This window comes from Microtus pennsylvanicus, chromosome 13 (assembly GCF_037038515.1).
Source record: "Microtus pennsylvanicus isolate mMicPen1 chromosome 13, mMicPen1.hap1, whole genome shotgun sequence".
Lineage (NCBI taxonomy): Eukaryota > Metazoa > Chordata > Mammalia > Rodentia > Cricetidae > Microtus > Microtus pennsylvanicus.
The window spans coordinates 273,127-298,281 of NC_134591.1; the positions used below are offsets into that span (position 1 = coordinate 273,127).

General features: G+C 48.4%; 1 protein-coding gene across 1 annotated transcript; it reads right to left on the minus strand.

Moving 5' to 3' along the window:
• Positions 1-411: 411 nt before the first annotated feature.
• Positions 412-25,155, minus strand: LOC142833663 (HAUS augmin-like complex subunit 8). The gene is made up of 10 exons (XM_075945307.1): positions 24,985-25,155; positions 19,556-19,605; positions 16,788-16,840; positions 5,679-5,745; positions 4,664-4,722; positions 4,313-4,378; positions 4,071-4,229; positions 3,621-3,762; positions 2,376-2,538; positions 412-635 (listed from the first exon to the last, which is right to left on the minus strand). Exons 1-10 carry the CDS (start codon positions 25,011-25,013, stop codon positions 512-514), a joined length of 912 nt encoding a protein of 303 aa, XP_075801422.1. The 5' UTR covers positions 25,014-25,155; the 3' UTR covers positions 412-511.

A 25,155-nucleotide genomic window follows, 5' to 3' on the forward strand; every position in this document is an offset into this window, starting at 1 on the left:
GCTGTGTATTTTAGGAAATGTCTGTCCAGGGTGTGTGAGCCAGCCCAATTGTGAAGACCGGAGGACAACTTGCAGGGGTGAGTTCTCTCCTTCCATGTGCATGTGGGTTCCAGGGATGAAACTTGGGGTAGGTATGGCAGCAATCAGCTTTACTTGGTGATCAGGCTTGCTGGCCCTGCAGTATCTTCAGAACTTCCTTGTGAACCTTACTGGGTGTGGGGACTCCAAGGGTGTTCAGTGACCATCCAAATCTGCCTAGCCTCTCCACTCATTGCCCCCCACTGTAGGCGGCATAATAACCAGGCTAGCTTAATATGAAACAGCAAATTTTAATGAACTTACAACACCAGCCATCCAGTGATGAGCAGGAAATACAGACAAAGAGAGCTGTGGGGCTCATGCTCGCCAGATTTATAGGTAACATTAGCCCAAGGCGAACACGCCCCCTAATGGGCTGGGCTTATCCCTACACCCCACCACCAGGAGTGTGGACATTGGTGATGTCTGCTGCCTATGGACCGAAGTACCACTGGCTGCACGAAGGGGTGCCTTGGGCCTCTTCCCAGACTTCCTGGTTCATCAAGGCTGCCTCCTTGCTGGCCTGGGAAGAAAGCTCCATGGCCAGACTGAAGATCCTGTGGGCAGAAGAAAGAGAAGGGACAACTTCGCCTCTGGCCAAGAACTCTAAAGGAGATCTTAGAAAAACAAACTTGTTAGAGAAATAGGTTCTCTCCTTCCATACAGATCCTGGGGACTGAACTCAGGACACCAGACTTTCCTTGCTGGCTGATCTCAGGACCCTAATGGTGTCTTTGGAAGTCAACAAGGGTGGCTGCCAACTTGGGGGCAAGTGTGCATGTGTCCATATGGTGCTGCAAACAGAAGCAGGGCCTGTGTATACTGAGTTCCCTCCGTCCCCAGCTCTCCCTCTTTTGAAGGAGACAGCACCTAAGATTCCTAGGCTGACCCTAAACTGATGACCCTCCTGCCTCAGCCCCCAAGCATCTGAGACAGCTGACAGATCTGTGCCCCCAGGCCTAGCAGGAAAGAGCTGTGTGGCGAGCCTTGAATGCATCCTTCATCCTCCTGTTCACCTGGGACCTCAGTGCCCCACACCCTCAACAGTGGGCAAATTTGATGTGAGGAGACCTTGTTGGTGCCAAGCTAGATGTGAGATTCAGCCATTACCACATGGTCAAAGGCCAGGTGTCTGAAGACTTTAAGAGCCCCTAGATGACGGAGGGCATGTGTCCAAGAGTGAATACCAGGTACATCTGTACTCCTCAGATACTGACTGGGAAAACTTGTGGCCATACAGTGGTCACAAGCACAGGGAGACATCCTCAGTCTATGCTCCATATGAGTGATGGCTGACCCATTCTGTAGGCCAGCGCTGGGTACGGCACTTCAGAATCCCTGAGAACTCCTATGGGCATCTCCTTAAATGCATTTTTTTGGAGGTGGCCAAAATGGCCAAGCCTGCCTGATGACCTCAGTCTGATCCCTAGGGCCCACAAAGTGGAAAGAGAGAACAGACCCCAAAGCCGTCCTCTGACCTTTACACTCCTGCCTTGGCATGCACATGCCCAAACATAAAAATACGTAAAAAAACAAAAACAAAACCCCAACACGTGTGATGTTCACACCTGCCATTCTAGAACTCTGCAAGCTGAGGTGGAGGATTTCTGCACGTTCAAAGCCACACTCGGTGTTACAGATTGAGACCTTGTCTTAGAAAACACACAAAACAACAATGTCCCTCAAGAAACCACGAGACTGGCTAGGCAGTGATGGTGTGCAGCTTCACTCCCAGCTCTTGGCAGGCAGAGGCTGGCGAATCTCTGAGTTCGAGACCAGCCTGATCTACAGAGCGAGTTCCAGAGTGAGAAACTCTGTCTAGAAACAAAACAAAACATACAAAAAGAAACCCCCAAACATCCTGCTAAGACTGACTTCTGAATGACGTTTAACATGTGTTGATCAACTGTCCGGCTCAGAAAAGGCTCTCTCTGTCCCCTGCTGACCTGGAGCTGCCCTATCTAGGGCATGAGACTGAGTGTGGGATGCTTTCCTTGCCCGTGGTGACCTCAGGTCTCTACGGTCCCCAGTCCTACTCTGCTGGACTCTGGCACAGTATGAATTGATGGCTTCACTGCACCCAAGGTCCCAGTGTCTCAAAACTCAGAAGTGGGCTAGGAGTGGAACAGTGCTGTAGTAGTGAGGCACTCAATAGCTGAGTCCTCAAAAGCCCAAACAGTCTTCACCTGAGAGAGCAGCTGGGTGGGGTTCCACCTCCAGCAACCCAACTAAAAAGAAAGGGATGATGGAGAGAGGAGGGGAGGGATGGAGGGGAAAGGGGGAGGCCTGACCCACACCTGTAGAGCTCTTGGTCCTTCTTGGTAATCAAGTCCCTGAGTTCCTCCAGCAGGCGTGACACCTGCGCGCTGGTGTCTGGCACCTGCCCGCTGGCGTCCGGGGAGGAGATGCCCAGCTCGCCCAGGAGCTGCAGGGTGGTCTTTAGGGCCGGCTCCAGATCATCTGTGGAGATACAGGCTGTTAGCAGAACTCCGGTGCCCAAAGCAGCAGCTGTTTAAGCTGTGCAGCGTTGGCTCTTCTCTCACACTCAGGGAACAGGGCCAAAGGGAGGGATCTTAGGAGATCTCACTCGTCCCTGGAGTGTGGGTGCCAAGTGCATGCTGGGAAGGCAAACCCAGTGGGGAGCGCACAGGTGCTTCTGTGACTGCTGCCCAGGAGACTCCTGTGGACCAGGGGAGCTGGGGCTTCAGGCTGCAAGCCACTGCTCTGTTCTCTCACCCTCTGTCCTTCCACTACGAGCGACAAGCAGGATGCACCTGCCAGATGTGGCTTGGACCTGCACTTCCTGGCCTCCGGATCTAAAGAGCTGAGGTTCTGGTATCTGTAGCAGCTGTGTGTCCCAGGCACAGACCTGCACCACACACAACCCAGCAAGGTCATGAGGGTTAAAGGACCTGTTCCTGCTGTGTCGTGTCCTCACCTCACCGTCAGTGCTGGGGTTTTGCTGGGTACAGACTTGCGAGGGGCAGTTTGCTAGGAGGATCGCTACAGCTTCCAGGTCAACACTATGCTCTTTTATGGAGCCAGGGTCTCACTGTGTTGTAGCTCAGGCTGGCCTGGAACTCACAGCCTCCCAAGAGTCAGACAATAAATGTAGGTCACCATACCTTTTTCATTTGTTACGTAGCCCAGGCAGAGTAAACCCTGTGCAGCTAAAAAGTCCTAAGGAGGATGTCTGCTCCAGAGAATCCCTCAAATGACCTCTCAATACCTCCACCCTGTTGGTAGGGCCCAGGGCTCAGGGCCGGTAGATAGGTCACCCTGCCCCCAGAGGACTCAGGGCCGGTAGATAGGTCACCCTGCCCCCAGAGGACTCAGGGCCGGTAGATAGGTCACCCTGCCCCCAGAGTCTTCCAGCTGTGAGGTCCAGCGTGGGGTTGGAATCGTGACTCAGCTGCCTGTGTCCTACTTGGTCCACACGGGTTCCAACACCACCCCAGGGTAGAGGCACCTAGAATTTGGTGCATGTGAGACTTGAGGTTCCTTCCTGCTGAGGCAATGCCACACAGCAAGGCTGTTCTTACCTAGGAGTTCCTGCCCACTTCCCTGCATGTGGATGCCCTGCACGGGAAGCTCATGTCGTGTGGCGTCCAAGGCTGTGGCCAGTGTCTTGTATTGCTCCTTGAAGCGCTTTGCTACAGCCTCGAGAGGGCCCAGCACCTCCATCTGCAGGCAGAAGGGGACACTGTGAGACACACCGCTCACTCGCACAAGAAGGGCCAGCTTCCAGGTAACAGGACCCCCTCTGACCTGCCCTGGACGGGGCCCTGTTGCTATGCTAAGCTCCACGGTGGAACAACATCAATGCTGGCAGGTGCCAAGTATTCTGCAGACTGTGTGGCAGAGACAGGTGTCCCATACAGAGTACCACATTCGTATCAGGAGCCTAAGCAGGGCGGGCAGAATGTAAGTGGTGGCATCCTGATCCTGGCTCCCTCATGCACCCCTAGCCTCAGGAGCATGCTCAAACCCACCTGGGCATCCAGGATGGTAGCCAGCTCCTGATGCTTCTGCTGGAGCAGCAGCTGGCACCGCAGCTCCAGCACCCGCTGCTGTAGACGCTCCTTCTCATGGCATAAGGCCACCAAGTCCTTCTCAGCCTTCTCCTCCAACACAGCCAGGTTGTTTTCCATCTGTGGGATGCAAGACCAACTCAGGTGGGGTGGGGGAGGTGACAGAGGACACACGCTGTTTCGTGAGTCCCAGTTAAGCTCACCTTCACAGACAGCAGGGTCAGCAGCAGTGTCTGCGACTCCATCATGTCCATGGTCTCCTGTAGATCCTGCAAGGGTCCTGCTGTTCAATTCCCAGTAAGCCATGTTTACCTGGCTCTTCCGGGCATGGCAGAACCCCAACCTCTGTGCACTTTATAGGTTCAAATGGTGTCCGCGGGGCTGAGGATGGAGTCAGGTCACACCTTGCCCAGAAGTGTATGGGTGTCTCCCCACTCAGTATATGGGCACACTGACCTGAGCAAGGACCCATGGACACCACAGCCCTAGCCTCCATCCTGGAGGACTGGCTGCCCGGAGTCAGACCTACCCACCGTCTGCTCCCCAGTGCTCACCTGTCTTTTCTGGGGAAGGTGTGTCGTTCCTTTTGGGCCAGTCAAGGGTACATGAGGCCCTGTGTCAAAAAAATGGGATGGTTTGGCTGGCTGAGCCCATAAAGATGCTTCCTTGCCTGGCAAGCCCGATGACGCGCTTGATCCCTGAACTCGCAGGAAGCTGGAGGGAGAGAACTCCAGAGTTGTCCTCGGACATCAAATGTGCCAAGGCATCAGGAACAAGAACCAATGACGACAAAATGACAAAAACAAAAACCAACAAACAACGTTCCTCAGCTTTGGTACTGCAGACCTCTGGGCCAACTAGATGCTAGCCAGGGGCATCCTGTGCACCAAGGGCCAACCGGCAGCTGTGGTTCATCCATCAGAAGCCAAAATCCAAATAAAATGTCTGCATACACCCTAACCCTAGTCAGTCCCTTTTGGTGAGCACCTGTTTAGGCCAGGCAGGTCCTGACTCCTGACTGGCCCGTCTTCAGGAGGTGCTCACGCCGCACATGAGAACACCCTAGCCAGGCCCATGTGCTGTTCTCATCCCCACGTGGGAACAGAGAAATTTTTGTTCCTGTGTTTTGAGATAGGGTCTCATGCACACCCTGGTTCAATGGAGCCCACGTGGCCAAGGATGACTTTGAACTTCTGATCTTGCCACCACCTCCCAAGTGTCCAAATGTCAGGCACCCCATTGGTTATAATTTCTGTAGCATCCTAAACTGACAGCAAGTAGCAGCTCCTGGATCCGCAAGTAGTTCCGTGGACATATGGTTGGGCCTCAGACACTCTGCCTATGCTCCCATCACACACTTGAACCACATCCTTTCTGACAGAGACCCTTAATGCTAAGTTTTCACTCACAACCTGACACAATCTAGGATCACCGGGGAATTGAGGGACTTTTGGATCAGGCTGGACTGTGGACAGTCTGTGATGGGTTGTCCTGATTGCCCTGAGGGAGGCCTGGCAGCTCCTTCCCTGCTGCCAGAGTCCCACCCTTCCAACCCTAGCCAGGACTCACCTTTGACCTTCTGCAATGTGCTGGGCTTTCTTCCCTCTGGTGACTTCCCTCCAGCAGATGCAGAAGCCTGTTATGTAAACAGACAGTCAGAGGTCAGGCCACTTGACCTTTGATGCATTTGCTTAAAGGTCAGACAGAGAAGCAGGTGTTTTGAGACTGCGAACACGGGAGAGTCAAACAGTGGACAGCTACGTTCCTCAGACATGGGAATTAACGGCACACGTGCTGGACTGCCATCTCGATGGGTGTGTGTTTGCGTGTGCTGTGGAGGGGCTGGCGACCGACTTCCTATGGCACTCTCAGGATGCGCTGACTTCTACACAGGTTACTCTGGACTTCAGGAGACACTGACTTCTCCCTGGCCTAAGTCTACAAAGCTCACAAACAGCAGCTGCACCACCAGCAGCAGTGGATGCCCAGCTGTCAGGTACAAGAAAGGCAAGGAGCACAGTGGGGGTTGTGTCGTGGTTCATTCTCATGCACCACTGGGTCTGGGGACCCTCTGTAGGAAATAAGGAGGCAGCAGGATGGAACAGGAAAACTAAAACCTACTCCTTGTCAAAACTACCCAAGCCTATTCAGACTAAAGCAAAGAAGTTTTCCAAGCCTGAGGGTCACTCTGGGCAACCACCTGCAATGGCCCTAGGTGTCAGGCCAGCAGGCAGCAGACTCCACCCTGCATAGGTGCTGCCAGCCAGGCCCTCAAGGGCACGAAGAGAATCAGCTGTGAAGAACAAAGTGCAAGCTCTGCTTCTCGCCTGCCTGACAGTGGGGCTCTTGACCACCCTGGCCACGATTGCACAGGAACTGCTGTGGCCTTGGCTCCGGAACTCGGGGTCATCATGCTCTACAACTGCTTGTGCCAGTGCCCTCCCCTCAGAACAATCTGCATAAGGGACCACACACTCACGCAGACCTGGCTACCTCGGGTGGTACAACAGCCAAGGGCTGTGGGGTTTAGGGTCAGATACTGAAGAACCCACAGTGAAGGTAACTGGACTGAGTGTGACCAGAAGCTGAAGAGTTGACTCGCTGGTTAAGAGGAGAACTTGGATTCAACTCCCAGCAGTTGGGCCAGTGTGTAAAGGTGCTTGCCACCAAGATTGCCAAACCAAATTGATGCGCAGGACCCATGTGGTGGAAGGTGAGAATCAATTCCCACAGGTTGTCCTCTGGTAACCATATGTACAGTTGGCCCGAACCCTTCTCTAATGAATAAAAATGTAGTTAAGTTTTTAAAAAGTCACCATGAATCTCATTATTTGTACACTCAATTCCAATTAAAATGTTTCAAAAGCACACCCCTAAGAATTCCAGACTAGCCTTTGTTTACGAGCTACCCAAGCAGCACGGAGATCTGATCTGGGCTCCAGGAGAGCCATCATTGGGGTAAGTGAGTGCAGCAGCAGCCCGGAACAGGGAACTCAGATGTTCCTCATCCCTCCTACACTTCCTGGTCATCCTGCAGGGGCTATACTGCCCAATACCTCCTCTCTCTTTCTATCCCACCCAGCTTGCATCCAGAACCCTCCCCACCCTGTTTGCCTCCCTCCCCTCTTTGGCCACATAACATCTCCCAGCTCAGCCTGTTCGGGTGCTGGGACCGAATCTGAATCGGGAGGGCAACCGGGAGGGCAGCAGTTCCTTTGTTTCAATAGCCTGCCTGCAGCAAGCAAGGTAGGCCCTTTGTTTACGAGCTATCCAAGCAGCACAGAGATCTGATCTAGGCACCAGGAAAGCCATCACTGGGGAGTGACATCAATGGGAAGGTACATCAGTGGGCAAGGAGACCTGATCCTGTAAAAGAAGATCCATAGGGGAGCATTCGGAGGAAGAGATGGGCAGGCACCAATGCAAGAATTCACCCAACAATCTGAAAAACAACATGAAACCACCAGAATCCAGCGACCTCACAACAGGAGGACAGGAACACCTTAATCAAGAAGAAGTAGAAAAAATTGACTTTATGAAAGTGATAGAGGCCCTTAAACAGCATGTAAAAAAAGCCCTTATAGAAATGGATGAGAAGTATAACAGAAAGTTTGAAGAATTGAATAAATCAGTGAATGCTACCCTAGGAAACCAAGGAAAAACAATCAAACTGATAATGGAAACAGTTCAAGACTTGAAAACTAAAATGGAGGCAAAGAAGAAAACACAAACAGAGGGCCAGCTGCACATGGAAAATCTAGGTAAACAAATAGAGACTACAGAAACAAGCATAACCAGCAGAATACAAGAGATAGAAGAAAGAATCTCAGATTCTGAAGATAACATAGAGAAAATAAATGTCCTGATCAAAGAAAACAGCGAGTCCAACAAACTCTCATCACAAAATATTCATGTAATATGGGACACAATAAAAAGACCAAACCTAAGTATAATTGGAGTAGAAGAAGGAGAAGAAGTGCAGCTCAACGGTCCAGAAAATATATTTAATAAAATTATAGAAGAAAACTTTCCCAACCTAAAGAAAGATGTACCTATGAAGGTTCAAGAAGCATACAGAACACCGAAGAGGCTGGATCAAAAAAAAAAAAATCCCCTCGCCATATAATAATCAAAACACAAAGCATACAGAATAAAGAAAGAATATTAAGAGCCGCAAAGGAAAAAGGCCAAGTTACTTATAAAGGTAAACCTATCAGACTTACACCTGACTTCTCTATGGAAACCATGAAAGCTAGAAGGTCCTGGATAGATGTACTGCAAAAACTAAGAGACCATGGATGCAAGCCCAGACTACTATACCCAGCCAAGCTTTCGTTCACTATAAATGGAGAAAACAAAATTTTCCAGGATAAAAACAAATTTAAACAATACATAGCCACAAATCCAGCCTTACAGAATGTAATAGAAGAAAAATCACTAACCGAGGAGTCCAACAATGACCACAATAACTCAGACATCTAGAGACCCTTCACCAGCGCAACTCAAAGAAGGGAAACACACAAACTCTACTACTAAAAAAGTGACCGGAGTTAACAACCACTGGTCATTAATATCACTTAATGTCAATGGGTTCAACTCACCTATAAAAAGGCACAGGCTAAGAGATTGGATACGAAAACAGGATCCAACATTCTGCTGTTTACAAGAAACACACCTCAACCACAAAGACAGGCACCTACTCAGAGTAAAGGGCTGGGAAAAGGCTTATCAAGCAAATGGACCTAAGAAACAAGCAGGTGTGGCCATACTAATTTCTAACAAAGTTGACTTCAAACTTAAATCAATCAGAAGAGATGGAGAGGGACATTTTATACTCATAACAGGAACAATTCATCAGGATGAAGTCTCAATCCTGAATATCTATGCCCCTAATATAAAAGCACCCACATACGTAAAAGAAACATTACTAAAACTCAAGGCAGCCATCAAACCGCACACACTAATAGTAGGAGACTTCAACACTCCTCTCTCACCAATGGACAGGTCAATCAGACAGAAACCTAACAGAGAAATTAGAGAATTAATAGAGGTAATGAATCAATTGGACTTAACAGACATCTATAGAATATTCCACCGAAATAGGAAAGAATATAACCTCTTCTCTGCAGCTCATGGAACCTTCTCAAAAATTGACCACATACTCGGTAACAAAGCAAACTTCCACAGTTACAAAAAAATATTAGTAACCACCTGTGTCTTATCAGATCACCATGGATTAAAGTTAGAATTCAACAACAATGCTACCCCCAGAAAGCCTACAAACTCATGGAAACTGAACAGTCAACTACTGAGCCATACCTGGATTAAGGAAGAAAGAAAGAAAGAAATTAAAGTCTTCCTGGAATTCAATGAAAATAAACAAACAACATACTCAAACTTATGGGACACTATGAAATCAGTCCTAAGAGGAAAGTTCATCGCACTAAGTGCCCACTTAAAGAAAACAGAGAAAGCACATATTGGAGACTTAACAGCCCACCTGAAAGCTCTAGGAAAAAAAGAAGCAGACTCACCTAGGATGAGTAGAAGACTGGAAATAATCAAACCGAGGGCTGAAATCAACAAAATAGAAACACAGAAAAAATCCAAAGAATCAATGAAACAAAAAGCTGGTTCCTGGAGAAAATCAACAAGATTGATAAACCCCTATCCAAACTAATCAAACGGCAGAGAGAGAATATGCAAATTAATAAGATCAGAAATGAAAAGGGGGACATAACCACAGACACAGAGGAAATTCAGAGAATCATTAGATCTTACTACAAAAGCCTGTATGCCACAAAACTGGAAAATGTAAAAGAAATGGACACTTTTTTAGATAAATACCATATACCAAAGTTAAACCAGGACCAGGTGAACAATCTAAATAGACCTGTTAGTCATGAAGAATTAGAAGCTGTTATCAAAAACCTCCCTACCAAAAAAAGCCCAGGACCAGATGGTTTCAATGCAGAATTCTACCAGAACTTCCAAGAAAATCTAATACCTGTACTCCTTAATGTATTTCACAACATAGAAACCCAAGAGTCATTACCAAATTCCCTTTATGAAGCTACAGTTACTCTGATACCAAAACCACACAAAGACTCAACCAGGAAAGAGAATTACAGGCCAATCTCACTCATGAACATCGACTCAAAAATCCTTAACAAAATATTGGCAAACCGAATCCAAGAACACATTAGAAAAAATATCCATTATGATCAAGTAGGCTTCATCCCAGAGATGCAGGGCTGGTTCAACATACGAAAATCTATTAATGTAATCCATCATATAAATAAACAGAAAGAAAAAAACCATATGATCATTTCATTAGATGCTGAAAAAGCATTTGACAAAATAAAACATCCCTTTATGATAAAAGTATTGGAGAGATTAGGGATACAAGGGTCATACCTATATATAATAAAAGCTATATACAGCAAGCCGACAGCTAACATCAAATTAAATGGAGAGAAACTCAAAGCTATTCCATTAAACTCAGGAACATGACAAAGCTGTCCACTCTCGCCATACCTCTTCAATATAGTGCTTGAAGTTCTAGCAATAGCAATAAGACAACATAATGGGATCAAGGGGATTCGAATTGGAAAGGAAGAAGTTAAACTTTCGTTATTTGCAGATGATATGATAGTGTACATAAGCGACCCCCAAAACTCCACCAAAGAACTTTTACAACTGATAAACACCTTTAGTAATGTGGCAAGATACAAGGGCAACTCCAAAAAATCAGTTGCCCTCTTATACACAAAGGATATGGAAGCAGAGAGGGAAATCAGAGAAGCTTCACCTTTCACAATAGCCACAAACAGCATAAAATATCTTGGGGTAACTCTAACCAAGGAAGTGAAGGATCTATTTGACAAGAACTTTAAGGCATTGAAGAAAGAAATTGAAGAAGATACCAGAAAATGGAAGGACCTCCCTTGCTCTTGGATTGGGAGGATCAACACAGTAAAAATGGCAATTCTACCAATGGCAATTTATAAATTCAATGCAAGGTCCCTTCAAAATTCTTCACAGATCTTGAGAGGACAATAATCAACTTTATATGGAAAAACAAAACACCCAGGATAGCCAGAACAATCCTATACAATAAAGGATCTTCCGGAGGCATTACCATCCCTGACTTCAAACTCTATTACAGAGCTACAGTAACGAAAACAGTGTGGTACTGGCATAAAAACAGAGAAGTCGACCAATGGAATCGTATAGAAGACCCGAATTTTAATCCACAAACCTATGATCACCTCATTTTCGATAAAAGAGCTAAAAGTATACAATGGAAGAAAGAAAGCATCTTCAACTAATGGTGCTGGCACAACTGGATGTCAACCTGTAGAAGAATGAAAATAGACCCATATCTATCACCATGCACAAAACTCAAGTCCAAATGGATTGAAGACCTCAATATCTGTCTGAACACACTGAACCTGATAGAAGAGAAAGTGGGAAGTACCCTCCAACAGATGGGCACAGAAGATCGCTTCCTATGTGTAACCCCAGCAGCACAGACATTAAGGGCAACATTGAATAAATGGGACCTACTAAAACTGAGAAGCTTCTGTAAAGCAAAGGACACTGTCACTAAGACAAAAAGGCAACCTACTGATCGGGAGAAGATCTTCACCCACCCTGCAACAGACAAAGGTCTGATCTCCAAAAGATATAGAGAACTCAGACTTTAAAATGCTAATTAACCCAATTAAAAAATGGGGCACTGAACTGAACAGAGAATTCTCAACAGAAGAAGTTCAAATGGTCTAAAGACACTTGAGGTCATGCTCAAACTCCCTAGCAATCAGGGAAATGCAAATCAAAACAACTTTGAGATATCATCTTACACCTGTCAGAATGGCTAAAATCAAAAACACCAATGATAGCCTTTGCTGGAGAGGCTGTGGAGGAATGGGTACTCTCCTCCATTGATGGTGGGAATGCAATCTTGGGCAACCACTTTGGAAATCAGTGTGGCAGTTTCTCAGGAAATTCGCAATCAACCTACCCCTGGACCCAGCAATACCACTCTTGGGTTTATACCCAAGAGATGCCCTATAATATGACAAAAGCATTTGTTCAACTATGTTCATAGCAGCATTATTTGTAATACTCAGAACCTGGAAACAGCCTAGATGCCCTTCAATGGAAGAATGGATGAAGAAAGTGTGGAATATACACACATTAGAGTACTACGCAGCGGTAAAAAACAATGACTTCTCGAATTTTGCATGCAAATGGATGGAAATAGAAAACACAATCCTGAGTGAGGTAGCCTAGACCCAAAAAGATGAACATGGGATGTGCTCACTCATAATTGGTTTCTAGCAATAAATAGGGGTCATGGAGTCTACAATTGGTGAACCTAAAGAATCTAAATAAGAAGGTGAACCCAAGGAAACTCATATAGTTATCATCTTGGCTATGGGAAGTAGACAAAATTGCCGGGGAGAAAATTGGGATCTTGGGGGTGGGGTGGGATTGGGGTAAGGGATGATGGGCAGAGAAAAGTGAGAAAGGGAGGATGGGGGGAACTTGGGGAAACAGGATTATTAGGATAAAGGAAGTTTGGATAGGGGAGCACGGAAGCACAATTAATAGTTAAGGGAGCCACCTTAGGGTTGGCAAGAGACTTGAACCTACAGTGGCTCCCTGGGGCCCAAGGCAATGTCCCCAGTTAGTTCCTTGGGCAGCTGAGGACAGGGAACCTGAAATGACCCTATCCTATAGCAATACTGATGAATATCTTGCATATCACCATAGAACCTTCATCTGGTGATGGATGGAGATAGAGATAGAGACCCACACTGGAGCAGTGGACTGAGCTCCCAAGGTCCCAATGAGGAGCGGAAAAAGGGAGAAGATGAGCAAGGAAGTCAGGACCACGAGGGGTGCACCCACCCACTGAGACAGTGGGGCTGATCTATTGGGAGCTCACCAAGGCCAGCTGGACTGTGACTGAAAAAGCATGGAATAAAACCAGACTCTGAATATGGTGAACAATGAGGGCTGATGAGAAGCCAAGGACAATGGCATGGGGTTTTGATCCTACTTCATGTTCTGGCTTTGTGGAAGCCTAGCCAGTTTGGATGTTCACCTTCCTAGACATGGACGGAGGGGAGAGGACCTTGGACTTTCCACAGGGCAGGGAACCCTGACTGCTCTTTGGACTGGAGAGGGAGGGGGTGAGGAGTGGGGGGACGGGGAGAAGGGTGGGAGGAGAGGGAGGGAAATAGGAGTCTGCGAGGAGGCGGAAACTTTTTTTGTCCTTTTCTCAATAAAAAAAAAAAAGAATTCCAGACTAAAAGGGGCACGTGCCGAAGCCAGATGCCACCCTCACACATCATACATGAAAGCCTGTCAGAACCCAAGAAGAATCACAGGGTTCAGGTCTTGAGACCCCCATGCCAGCACGTCCCTGACGCTGACTTGGGAGCCCATGCAGTCAATCCCCAGCAGGTGCTGGGCTCTGGCACATGAAGGCCTGGGCTCCATCAACAGGTCTGTGTACACACCTGATTGCTGTTGGATAATCTTTTTGTATGCTGTAAAGATGTGTCTCTGCCCAAGGCACCTTCTGATTTTTTAAAAAGAACCTGAAAGACCAATAGCTAGGCAGGAGAGAACAGGTGGGGCTTCCAGGAGAGAAGGGAACTCAGGAAGAATCAGAGGCTCTCATAATTAAGCCAGGGAGACACTGAGGGAGTCAGCAGTACAGAGAGGTAAGGAGCCACATGGCAGAATGTAGACTAATATAGACGTGGTAATTTTTTTTAAGACAGATTTTTCTGTGAAACAGTCCTACTGCCCTGGAAATTTTGACCAGGTTGGTCTTGAACTCACAGAGGTCTGTCTGCCTCCTAAATGTTGGGATAAAAGGTGTGTGCCACCACCACCACCCGCCAGAGCTAGTTGGGAACAAGTCTAGACTAAGGTCAAGCTTTCATAATTAATAAGAAGTCTCTGTGCCATCATTTGGGAACTGGCAGTCTAAAGAAGGTCCAACAACAGATGACCAACAATTGCGGTTGGACGTGGTTGCCCTGTCTTTAATTCCAGCCTTCAGGAGGTAGAGGGGTGGATCTCTCTATCTCTCTAAGTCCCGGCCATGTAGGAATATGTAGAGAGACACTGTCCATAAAGAAAAAAGGCAGAAAAATCCATAATGGTCTTTTATTTGGGGGGGGTGAGATAGGTTTTCTTTTGTATTTTAATAAATAAAGACTGCCTGAAGATCTGAGAGTAAAACAGTCCCACTGGTCAGCCTTACAGACCAGGTTATGGTGTCACACACCTTTAATCCCAGCCCTACAGAGGAAAAAGATGGGGGAGACAGTTCTCAGACATAGTCTCATTCTGAGAAATCTGGAGGCAGGATCGCCATTTCAGACTGAGGGAGAGGCAAGAGCCAGTGGCTGGCTGTTTTGCTTTTTAGACCTTCAGACTGAAACCCAATTTCTGACCCTGAGCGTTTATTAATCATGCTTCAGGGTTTCTCTGTGCAACAACCCTATCTCTCCTGGAACTAGCTCTTGTAGACCATGCTAGCCTTAAACATACAGAGATCCGCCTATGCCTGCCACCACCGCCGGGCTGGAATATTGATTGGTCTTTTGAAAGCAAATTCAGAACTTGTGCTCAATGACACGAGAGCTGCTGCCTGTGGCTGTTGACAACAGGCCATGAAAGCCAACCACTGAAAACCCTGACTCACTAGCGAGAAAATGTCCACGGTAGAACATGTAACAAACAAACCAGCAACAAAATGAGAATTTAACGGCCAACAAGCAGGGCTGTGTGGTGTGTAGTCTGGCAGTCACTTTGCAAGTCTGAAGACCTGAGTTTGAATCCCCAGCATCTACACAGAAACAAATCCACTGTTGGGCCCTAAAGCCCCACCAAGGAGAAGGTCGCCCCAAGAGACATTCACAACTCGGTTGATGCAATAGCAAGAGGAATTTTTATTCTGCCGCGGCAGAGGTCCCCCAGCCTCGAGAGGAGAAGGACGACTGCTTTGTCTATTACAAGCTCTTTTAAAGGAAAAAAAACACAAAATCAAGGAGGGGGGAATACAAAATCAAAGGGAAAGTCCAAAAATCATTTGTCTACTATTTTGTCTAGTTCATTTAATGGTCAGCTAACTCTACTTAATCAATGTTGTAACAGTTACAAGGAGGAGCCTTGATCAATGTCATAGTTACAAGGAGGAACCTTGATCAATGTTATGACGGTTACAAGGTCGTCTCACCCCAGTTCCAGGGTCCAGGTCTATACAATGGAGATGGAAAGTACTCAAAGCTCTCGTGCACGTGTTGTTGGTTACCAGGGCCCTGGTTCCGAGGAAGGGGGTGCAGTAGTGCTAAGGGGCCTCTAAGTCTTTCACCACAAGAACCTCTCACCCTAGCAAGGGATGAGGAACACAAAAGGATCCCAAGAGCTGGCAGTTCAGTGAAATCCTGTCACAAAAGAAAGATTTCACTCTGGCATCCATCCATGTGTACATGCATGGTTGTACAACCTGCAACACACACATGTACACACACACACACAAAAATAACAAGGACCAATGCAGAGCAATGCCCACCACCAACTGCCTTGGAGACACCTACTGAAGTCACAGAAGTGTGCCTGGGAGAAACGTGAAATGGTGTTCAGGAGGAATGGGAGCACACAGCACAGCCCAAGCACTCCTTATCCACAACTGAAATCTGAAACTCAAGATCATCTGCCCCACACTCAGGGAAAGGGCTGCTCAGCTGGAAGTGGGCTCCACTCAGGACCAGCCCTTCTGAGATCCATTCAGCCTCAGGAGAAAGCGCAGGCTAATGTTACCATGACAACAGACACTCAAGACTCCAGCCAGACCAAGGTCACCTGATGGGGTAGCAGAACCAAAATGCCTTGTATAAACACATGGGGGCACTGTGGCCAAGCCTTCAAGGTGGCAACAGCCACAGGGTGAATGGAAGCAGGGATAAGTAGCTTGGGAAAGCTGTCTGCAGGGTGATGTGAGAATCCCTTCCCTTAAACCAGACTTCCAGTCAGAGCTTCAGGAATCCTGGGAACCCTCACCACACTTCCTGGGGCACAGGCCAGGCAGATGGGAAATTAACCTTCTGATTGTCATAAACCAAGCCTGTGCTCAGCAGTCCTGCCTGGCCGTGACAGACAACCTGGAACTGGATCCTGTGCTCCAGGGATGTGTCACCACAGGGATGAGCCTGCAGCTGACCCCAACATGTTTCCCCCATTCTTGCAATGCAGTGCAGCTTTTGGGGCCTCAGGAAGCCCTGCCAGCCTTGCTTATTGACAGCTGAAAAAGTATCACACAGGAAGATGCAGAAGTGAACGTCACCCCTGCCAGCTGTGCCTGTGGCCCACACCGAGTGCCGCTGCCACTGCCCATCACTCAGGAGCCTCCTGGGTGTGAAGGGATAGTGCTGGAGGACAGATCTGACAGAACAGAGGCCCTCAAAACAGGAGGGGCAGAGGAGGTACATACGACTGATGGACACTGGTGTCACTCTCACCAGAGACTCAGGACTGTGCCCAGAACCTGGAGGCGGCAAAGGCCCCAATGGTGTCTTCCAGGATCGGGCTGCAGCTGCCACGTGCCCTCCACCCATTCCTAGTGGCTCCAAGAGTAAAAGACTCCATTACCTTCTTAGTTTTCTTCTCATATTGCAGGTATCTGGACTCAACCACTCTTCCTCCTGCAGACGACACAGTGTGTAGTAGGAGCTGCGGGCTGCATTCCTGCCACCCAGCTCCCAGCCACCTGGCTAGCTTATGCCCCAAAATAACAACACACAAATTGTATTCATTTAAACACTGCCTGGCCCCTTAGCTCTAGCTTCTTACTGGCTAATTCTTACATCTTGATTACCCATTTCTATTAATGTGTGTAATCCCAAGGTACGCTTACCAGGAAGATTCTAGCCTACATCCATCCTGGGTCAGAGCTTCATCGCGTCTGCCCTGGAGAGGAGCAGCGGCATGGCCTCTAACCTCACTTCCTCTTCCTCCCAGCATTCTGTTCTGTTTACTCCCCCCACCTATGTTGTAACCTATCAGGGCCAAGCAGTTTCTTTATTAATTAACCAACAGTGTTTGTTAGAGAAGAGGAATGCTGCAGCATGAAGACATAGAGCATGAGCAGGACCCCACAGTGGAGAGCCGGGGCCAATGACAGGAAAAGCACCAGCCTTACAGCCCGATGCAGACTGGCTCCTTCAGTCTCCCCAGTATGCACATGGGAGCTACTGCAACTAGTACCTTCACAGGACACTCAGTGTCCATAAGACACTGATGGAACGTCTCTTGTATGTGGGTCCTTGGAGTAGGAGCAAGTGCCAAGTAAGTTCAAAGATAGAAACATTCTAGACCGTGAAAGCCAGGGGCCAGTGGGATGGCTCACTGGGTGGAGAGCTTGAAAGCAAGCCTGATGACTTTGGTTCAACTCTCAAGAGCCTTCCTCTGACCTCTATATGTGCACCTTGGTATCCCCCTCACCTTCAGTAAATAAGTGCAATTTTTTAAAAAAAAAAAAAGGAGCAGGAGAGATGGCTCAGTGGTTAAGCGCTTGTTGCTCTTGCAGAGGACTGGAGTTAGGGTCCCAGCACCCACAGGGATGCTTGCAACTGTAATATCAGTTCTGGGAGATTCAACACTCTCTCTGGTGTCCAAGAGCATCTACATTCATGTGCACAGCCCCCTCCCACCTACCAAAACACAAAACAACAAATCCCACAGCATTTTGGGTCTATCCCTCTCTGGTGGAGTCCATCTCTGTTTGTGCTTCAGCACAGTAAAGCTGGGCTGCCCACCGTGGTCTTAGTATTCCCACCTTCCTATCTTTAAATCAGAGGGATAGAGATCCACTCCTGTAACCCTAGATGATGTTAACTGTTGTGAGGGAATGACCGTACTGGCATGGATTTGGGGGTTCTCGCTGAGATCCTGCAGAGGCTCTGAGAGCATAGGAAATGGACGTAAAAGGCCAAGTCAGACTCTGCCTGGGGCTTGTGCCAGGAAAAAGCTTGGAAAATGCAGCCCGGATGTAGGAATCTGACCCTGGTTCAGTTTAAACGTGTTGAGCCTGCAGCCAGGACAAACAGGCCCACTGGTCTATGTGCCCAGGCCAGCTCTCAGACCCTGCTTGCCAACCATGGAAGACTCCAGATTTCTCATTACAGCTGGTCTGTGGTCGTTTGTACCTTGACCACTCATGTTTCTCAATTAAATGAAGCTAGCAGATTAAAAAGTAACAATAAAGTTAAAGACAGGAGAAGAGCCCACAGCAGCCCAGGGGCAGGGAAGCTGGGGCACACGTGAGCCATGTCAGACTCTGTACCTTTGGGTTGGGGAGGCCTATGTCCATGCTCTGTCCTCACCACCACTCCAGCCTTTATCACGGGTGGACCCTCATGAGACTCACGCACAGATCCAGGCCCCCTTGGCGGTGGCTGGGGCATCTGGCCTGGCCAGTGTTAACAAAACCAGGCAGCACGCAAACATGTCATAGCTTACACACAAAACTGCCAGGCTGGGGCCACTCAGTGGCACGGTGCTCAATTGGCACAGTGAGGGCCCCAATTCTACTTCTGCCATCGCAGTAAACAAACAAACAAAATATCTGCTGAGGATATAGGTCAGTGGTTAGGCGCTTGCCTAGCAAATGTGGGGCCCTGGGCTCCATCCCTAAGACCAAACCCCAAGCCCCAAACCCAACCAGGTCCAGTGATCACTGTCAACCCTGAGGGTCCGAGTTTAGTCCTCTGGACTCCTATGGTGCAATGAGAGAAACAACCACCCAAATTATGCCTAACCCCCATGTGTGTGCCACATGTGCTACCTGCCCCACACGAAGTGTAACAAAAAAAAAAGGAGCCTATGAGGCTGAGGAGTACTTGCTCTTCCAGCACCCACACCGGGCAGCTCCACAGGTTTCTGAAGGAACTTGTATCTGTGGCCTGTGCACATCTAGAGCTATACTTTCGAGGGACTTCAACTCTCCAAAGGACAACTACAGTCACAGGACACCTCAGGGACAAAGACAACCCTGAGTCCCCAAAGGCATGCCACTGAGCAGTGGAAGTTTCAGACTTGTCTCTGTCTCCCCTGCCCCCAAGAAACCCCTTTCATGAACTAGATGGCACCCTGGAGGTTGAGGCAGGAGGATCAGGAGCTGACCGGCAACCTGGGATCCATGAGACTTTCTCAGAGAACAGTAAGGTTCAGCATGTAAGGCACTTGCTTGCTACCCAGCTTGATTGATGACAAATTGACTCCCACAAGTTCCCTTCTGACTTCTATACTCATGATACAATATGCACACCCCTCCAAAGAGATCAATACACCTGTAATAAAAAAATTGAACAAAAATCGTTGATGAAGACAAAACAAAACACTTTCCTTAAAGCGCTCACCTTGTACTCTTCTTCCTTTTGTCTTGGGGGCACCAGTGGCTGCGGGCTTCCTACAAGAGAGAAGAGAGGTGTGCTATTCATCCATCTACAAGATCTGCAGAGGCCAGAGCCACCTTCTGTCAGCTGCAGCGGGGCATGTGAAGATCGTCCCTAGACAAGCAGGAGGTGGAACCCCCACAAGACCAACTTCCTCCTGAAGGCAGTAGAACACTGGCCCACAGGGATCAGAGCTTCCCGACCAGGAAGATCCCTGTCTCATCAGGCTGGTGTGACAACAGCCAGAGAGGTGGGAGGGCTTCGGAAGGGCTGGGGCTGAGGATTTGCGAGCACAGGGGCTGGAGAAGACAGGAGGGAAGAGTCCAATGGTAAGGATGAGATGGCAGGTTGGGGAGAGGACGGTGACACAGCCTTTCTCTGCAAAGTGTCAGTTTCCTAGGCTCCCCGGTCACTGTCATGACCAGCAACTACTCAACTTTGCTATTCTAGTACCAAAGTTGACAGACACAATGCGTGGGCCATGTGGCAACAAAACTTTGCTGACATAGCACATTTTGGGTCACACATCGCTCATATGTCACCAAATAGTTGTATTCTCTAAATATTTTCATTTTTATTTATTCTGTGTATGTCTGTGAGTGCAGCTGTGTAAGTGCCACCAACTGTGCGTACCGTGGTGCCTCCAGAGAGGTTAGGGGACAATCTCAGCATAGGTCACGTTCCACCTTCTCATCCACGGCTGCGTATACCAGGCTAGCCAGTCCTCACCCCTGCAGACTCTCCTGTTTGGCCTCCCATCTCCCTGTAGGGTGTGCTAGGAGTGCAGGCACTACTGCATCCAGTTTCTACGTGGCTTCTGGGGACCCAAACTCAGGTTGTCAGGCTTGTTCAGTGATAATTAACACACACACACACACACCAACAGGGTCTCACGCTACAGCCAAGGCTGGCCCAGAACTCATCATCTTCCTACCAGGGCTGGACAGACAGTTTGCAGGATAAAGAGTTTGCTGCTCTTGCAGAGGACTTGAGCTCAGTACCCAGCAGTCCAGCTCTGGGGGTCTTAAGCCTCTGCTGCTGGCTTCTTCCTGAAGCCTACAGATGGTAGGGGCTTGGCTTTGGGAAGCAGGGCAGGTGCACCTGCTGTGGTCCCTCAGGATTCCCCGCGGTCTGCCCATCAATCACGGAGGCCTCAGCAACATGGCCTTGACCTGACCTGTGCCCATCACTACCCGTGTAAAGAGCTGGAAGTCTGAGGTATAGTGCTGGTCAGGAGGCTCCACCCACCGGCCTCTTCTCTGTAGCACTTCAGCCTTTTAAATCTGATGCAGTATGTGGTGCTCACGTCCTCTGACACACGGGAGGGCAAAGGATGACTTTTGTAGTTGGGTCCTGGGAATCCTGAGGCTATGAGGCTTGGTGGCAGCACCTTTACCTGCGAGTAAGGAAGCTGGCCTGGGGCCGCGTGTGGTGGTACAAGTCTATAAGCTGCAGAGGCAGAGGCAGGTGGACCTCATTGGGTCAAGTGTCTAAGTGAGGGGCCTACTTAACTTATCATCTCTCAGCATCCCAAGTGCCTGTCACAGAGCCAGCCTGGCAGGCATATCCTGCCCCTACCCTGAAGTTCCCCAGCTTCTCTTTTCTATATAACTCAGCCATTTTGTCCACTTGGTCTGTATGTTTCTAGTGCTCTCTTTGCTCCCTCTCTCTCTTCTCATGGCCTGGTTCAGGCTGCTGGGCAGGTTCAGTATGGACTCTTCCTGATGCCTCTGGCTGTACTTTCCCTCATATCTACAATAAACCTTCTGCTCAACCATATACGTTGGAGCAGTCATGTCCTCATTTTTCTTTTCTTTTCTTTCTTTACTTCTTTTCTTTCTTTACTTCTTTTCTTTCTTTCTTTCTTTCTTTCTTTCTTTCTTTCTTTTTGAGACAGGATTTCTCTGTGTAAAAGCCTTGGTGAGAGCTACCTGCCTCTGCCTCCCAAGTGCTGGGATTAAAGGCCTGCAGCACCACTGCTGGGCCACATCCTCATTTTTCATTCAGATCTCTGTGATCTGTGAGCTGGAAGCTCACAGGGTCTCCACAGGGAGTTCTGTGACAGTGTGCTAGTATTCTTTGACTTATTAAAATATTCCTTTTAATCGTCTTACATTCACTAGCATTGGTAAGCTGTAACTAACTGGATAAAATACATGCCTAAATTTAGCTTATATGTCCAGTTTAAATACACCAGGTAATGGTGCCCAATTCTCAAGTGCCTTTACAGATCTGAGAGTATGGCAATTTAACAAAAGTGCTTCTAACACAGACATGCCAGCTCCCATGGCACCTATAGCTCCTCCAAGAAGATACATGGTTACAAAGATCTTCCGCCTTGAGGCTTGCCTTTGGGTTTTGCAAAGACACCCACACACCAAAAAGCGGCCTTTTACCTCTTCAGCTTCCTGGATGCCACCCGGGGACTCAATCTTCTCATCCTGCCATGACAGGTGGACTAAATCTTCCCCCCACAGGAAAATCTTGGGGCCTCTTGTACCCAGCAGCTAACGGCAATCACTGCCTCCAGGCTGATGTTCTCCGAGGACTAAGGAGAGACTTGGGATTGCCTGTGTAGCTAAAAAAGGTGTCTCATTTTTGCCCATTTATCCCCTTAGATCTGTCTAATGGCATTTGGTGACTTAGGATACTGTTCACTTATTACTTCATCCATGGCATTTGACAACTTAAGGTACTGGTAGCTCATTACTTCATTTGAAGTTTCCTGCTAAAATACAAACAGGTGTGCCTCTTTCAAGGCTTCATAGTTCAGATTAACAGGTGTATCTTAAAAATCCAGAGTTCCCAATTCCCTTTAATTGTCTTCTAAAATGTGCAAACCTTCTAACCTAAAGCAACAGCCTTTTGCTATGACACCAAGATGTAAATCTGTTCCAGTTCTCTTACAGATACCTACAGGTTTCTGGAAAAAGTTCTACTGCTGTATCAAAAATCAGGTCTGGTAATAATAATAATAATAAAAACCCCAAACAAACAACTAACAGTCTTCCAGAGCCTGTTTTTTTTTAATTTTTAGATTTATTTGTTATGTATACAACATTCCTTCCGTGCTGGGCGGTGGTGGCACACGCCTTTAATCCCAGCACTCGGGAGGCAGAGGCAGGCAAATCTCTGTGAGTTCGAGACCAGCCTGGTCTACAATAGCTAGTTCCAGGACAGGCTCCAAAACCACAGAGAAACCATGACTCAAAAAACCAAAAAAAAAACAAAAAAACAAAAAAAAAACCCCAAAAAACAACATTCCTTCCATGTATGCCAGCAGGCCAGAAGAGGGCACCAGATCGCATTATACATGGCTGTGAGCCACCATGTGGTTGCTGGGAATTGAACTCAGGACCTCTGGAGGAGCAGTCAGTGCTCTTAACCTCTGAGCCATTTCTCCAGCCCTCCAGAGCCTGTTTGAACCCCACCCATTTTCACGCATATTTTACAGGTCACTCTGGCCATCTGGGCCAAGACCAACTTACAAAGCGCTCTCCAGAAAATGCCAACACCTGCACCAGCTCCTGCGACTTCACCACTGGTACCAACTCTCCTGGATCAAGGACACCTAACAACTAAAATCTGGTTTTATCTGCTAGTGTGTCCCAATTGTACACCCGAGCCTCACCTGTACAACTAGGGCACTTCTCTGTCCCATTCTTTCTGGCAGTTAATGACTTCCCATGGCTAGCCCTATTCATAGGGCCAATGATAACAAATGCCTCCTGCCTTCTCATCTCTCTCAACCAACAGCTGCCTGAGGTCTCCCGGATGACAGTAAATGGGAAGCCGCTCCAGCCACGCCTCTCATGAGCCCACCAACTCCCCCCTTGCCAATGTCACTCCATGCTCACAGGAAGTGGCCAGACCTGAGTCGGGTCCCTATATCCAAGAGTCTGGGATGTTTGGGTGAAAGCGTCACCCCAGCCCCTGGCATCCATTTCAAGCCCCCTCCCCTGGGAAAGCCCACCAAGCCTCCCCAGGGAGGGTCAGGACCACTCCCACAGGGTTTTTAGGCTGTCCCCCAAAATATGAACATGTGGTCTCCCCTTCTCTCTCTTCCCCTCACCATGCTTTCCTGGTGCCACCCAGGAGCGCTCCATCAAACATGGGCATCTTTTATTCGGTCTAATTTGGTCTGATTGGAATTATTTGTGTTGGCAGAGAGGCTCGTCTAAGAAATATTCCTAACAAAAACAAAAGCTGGCCAGGTGGTGGTGGCGGCGCACGCATTCAATCCTAGCACTAGGGAGGCAGAGGCAGGTGGATCGCAGTGAGTTCGATGCCGGCCTGGTCTACAAGAGCTAGTTCCAGGACAGGCTCCAAAACTACAGAGAAACCCTGTCTTGAATACAAAAACAAAAACAAAAAACCAAACAAAAACAAAAAATGGTTTATTTGAGACAGGTCCTCAGGTAGGTAACTCAGGCTGTCCTTGAACTCGGGATTCTTCCACCACCACCTCCTGCCTGTGCTGACAGGCAGGCTTCTAGTGAAGCTCAGGTGGGGTGGGAGAGTTTCTTTACCATCACTGAGTACTTGTGGTTGCCACGAGCATCAACACGCCCAGGGGTAGATTTTTATCAATTTCCAGACCATAACTCTCAAGCGATTATTTTGTAACTCCCCGACTCTTCCCCCCTTTTAAAAAAATGTATTTATTTATTTATTTATTCATTCATTCATTTATTATGTATACAATATTCTGTCTGTATGCCTGAAGGCCAGAAGAGGGCGCCAGACCTCTTTACAGATGATTGTGAGCCACTATGTGGTGGCTGGGAATTGAACTCAGGACCTTTGGAAGAGCAGGCAATGCTCTTAATCACTGAGCCATCTCTCCGCCCCCCCCCCCGACTCTTCCCTCATCAGTGCTTCAAAACTCCTTTCAGGAAAAAAGTAAACCTGAAATTCTAAGAAAAAAAAAACCTATCCAGGCTCCAATACTTCCCAAGCTCACTAACAAGGATGAATCCCCGCAGTGCTGTGGTGCAGCAGACTGGTCCAGCTGCTGCTGGGGGAGCACACTAATCATCCCCGCGGGAAGAGTGGCAGGAACTGGAGAGTTCGAAGCAAGCCTGGCTTACAAGAGACCCTGTCTTGGAACCAAAACAGAACAAGTCACACACAGAACTCAGGAGGTTGAGTGCTCCCCTAGATGCAAAAGCTAGGAACCATGAGGCTAAGTTACCTGCTGCCAACACCAAAGTACCACACACAACTCCATTCTGAGCCCCACAGGAGATGCTCAGAGCCTGGGCCTCCAGGCTGGGAGGGATTCGGGGAGTGGCTCTAAGGAGCCCCGTTCTCCCGCTTGGGCACCCGTCAGCCCAGGCTCTGGCCAGCCCTCGGGTGCCCCTAAACCCCGCCCTACTGTGCCCCCAACTCACCCCGCGTCCCGCTCCGAGGAGTCCGCCATTTTCCCGCCTTCCACTCAAAGAGCCTCTTCTCGGGGCTCCGCTCTCTAGGAGGCAGGCAGGACAGTGGGGCACTGGGGCCTGTCAGCAAGTGAAGCCAAGGAGCCCGCTTTTTTGGGAGCGCGCTCTGAGGGGGCAGGGCTC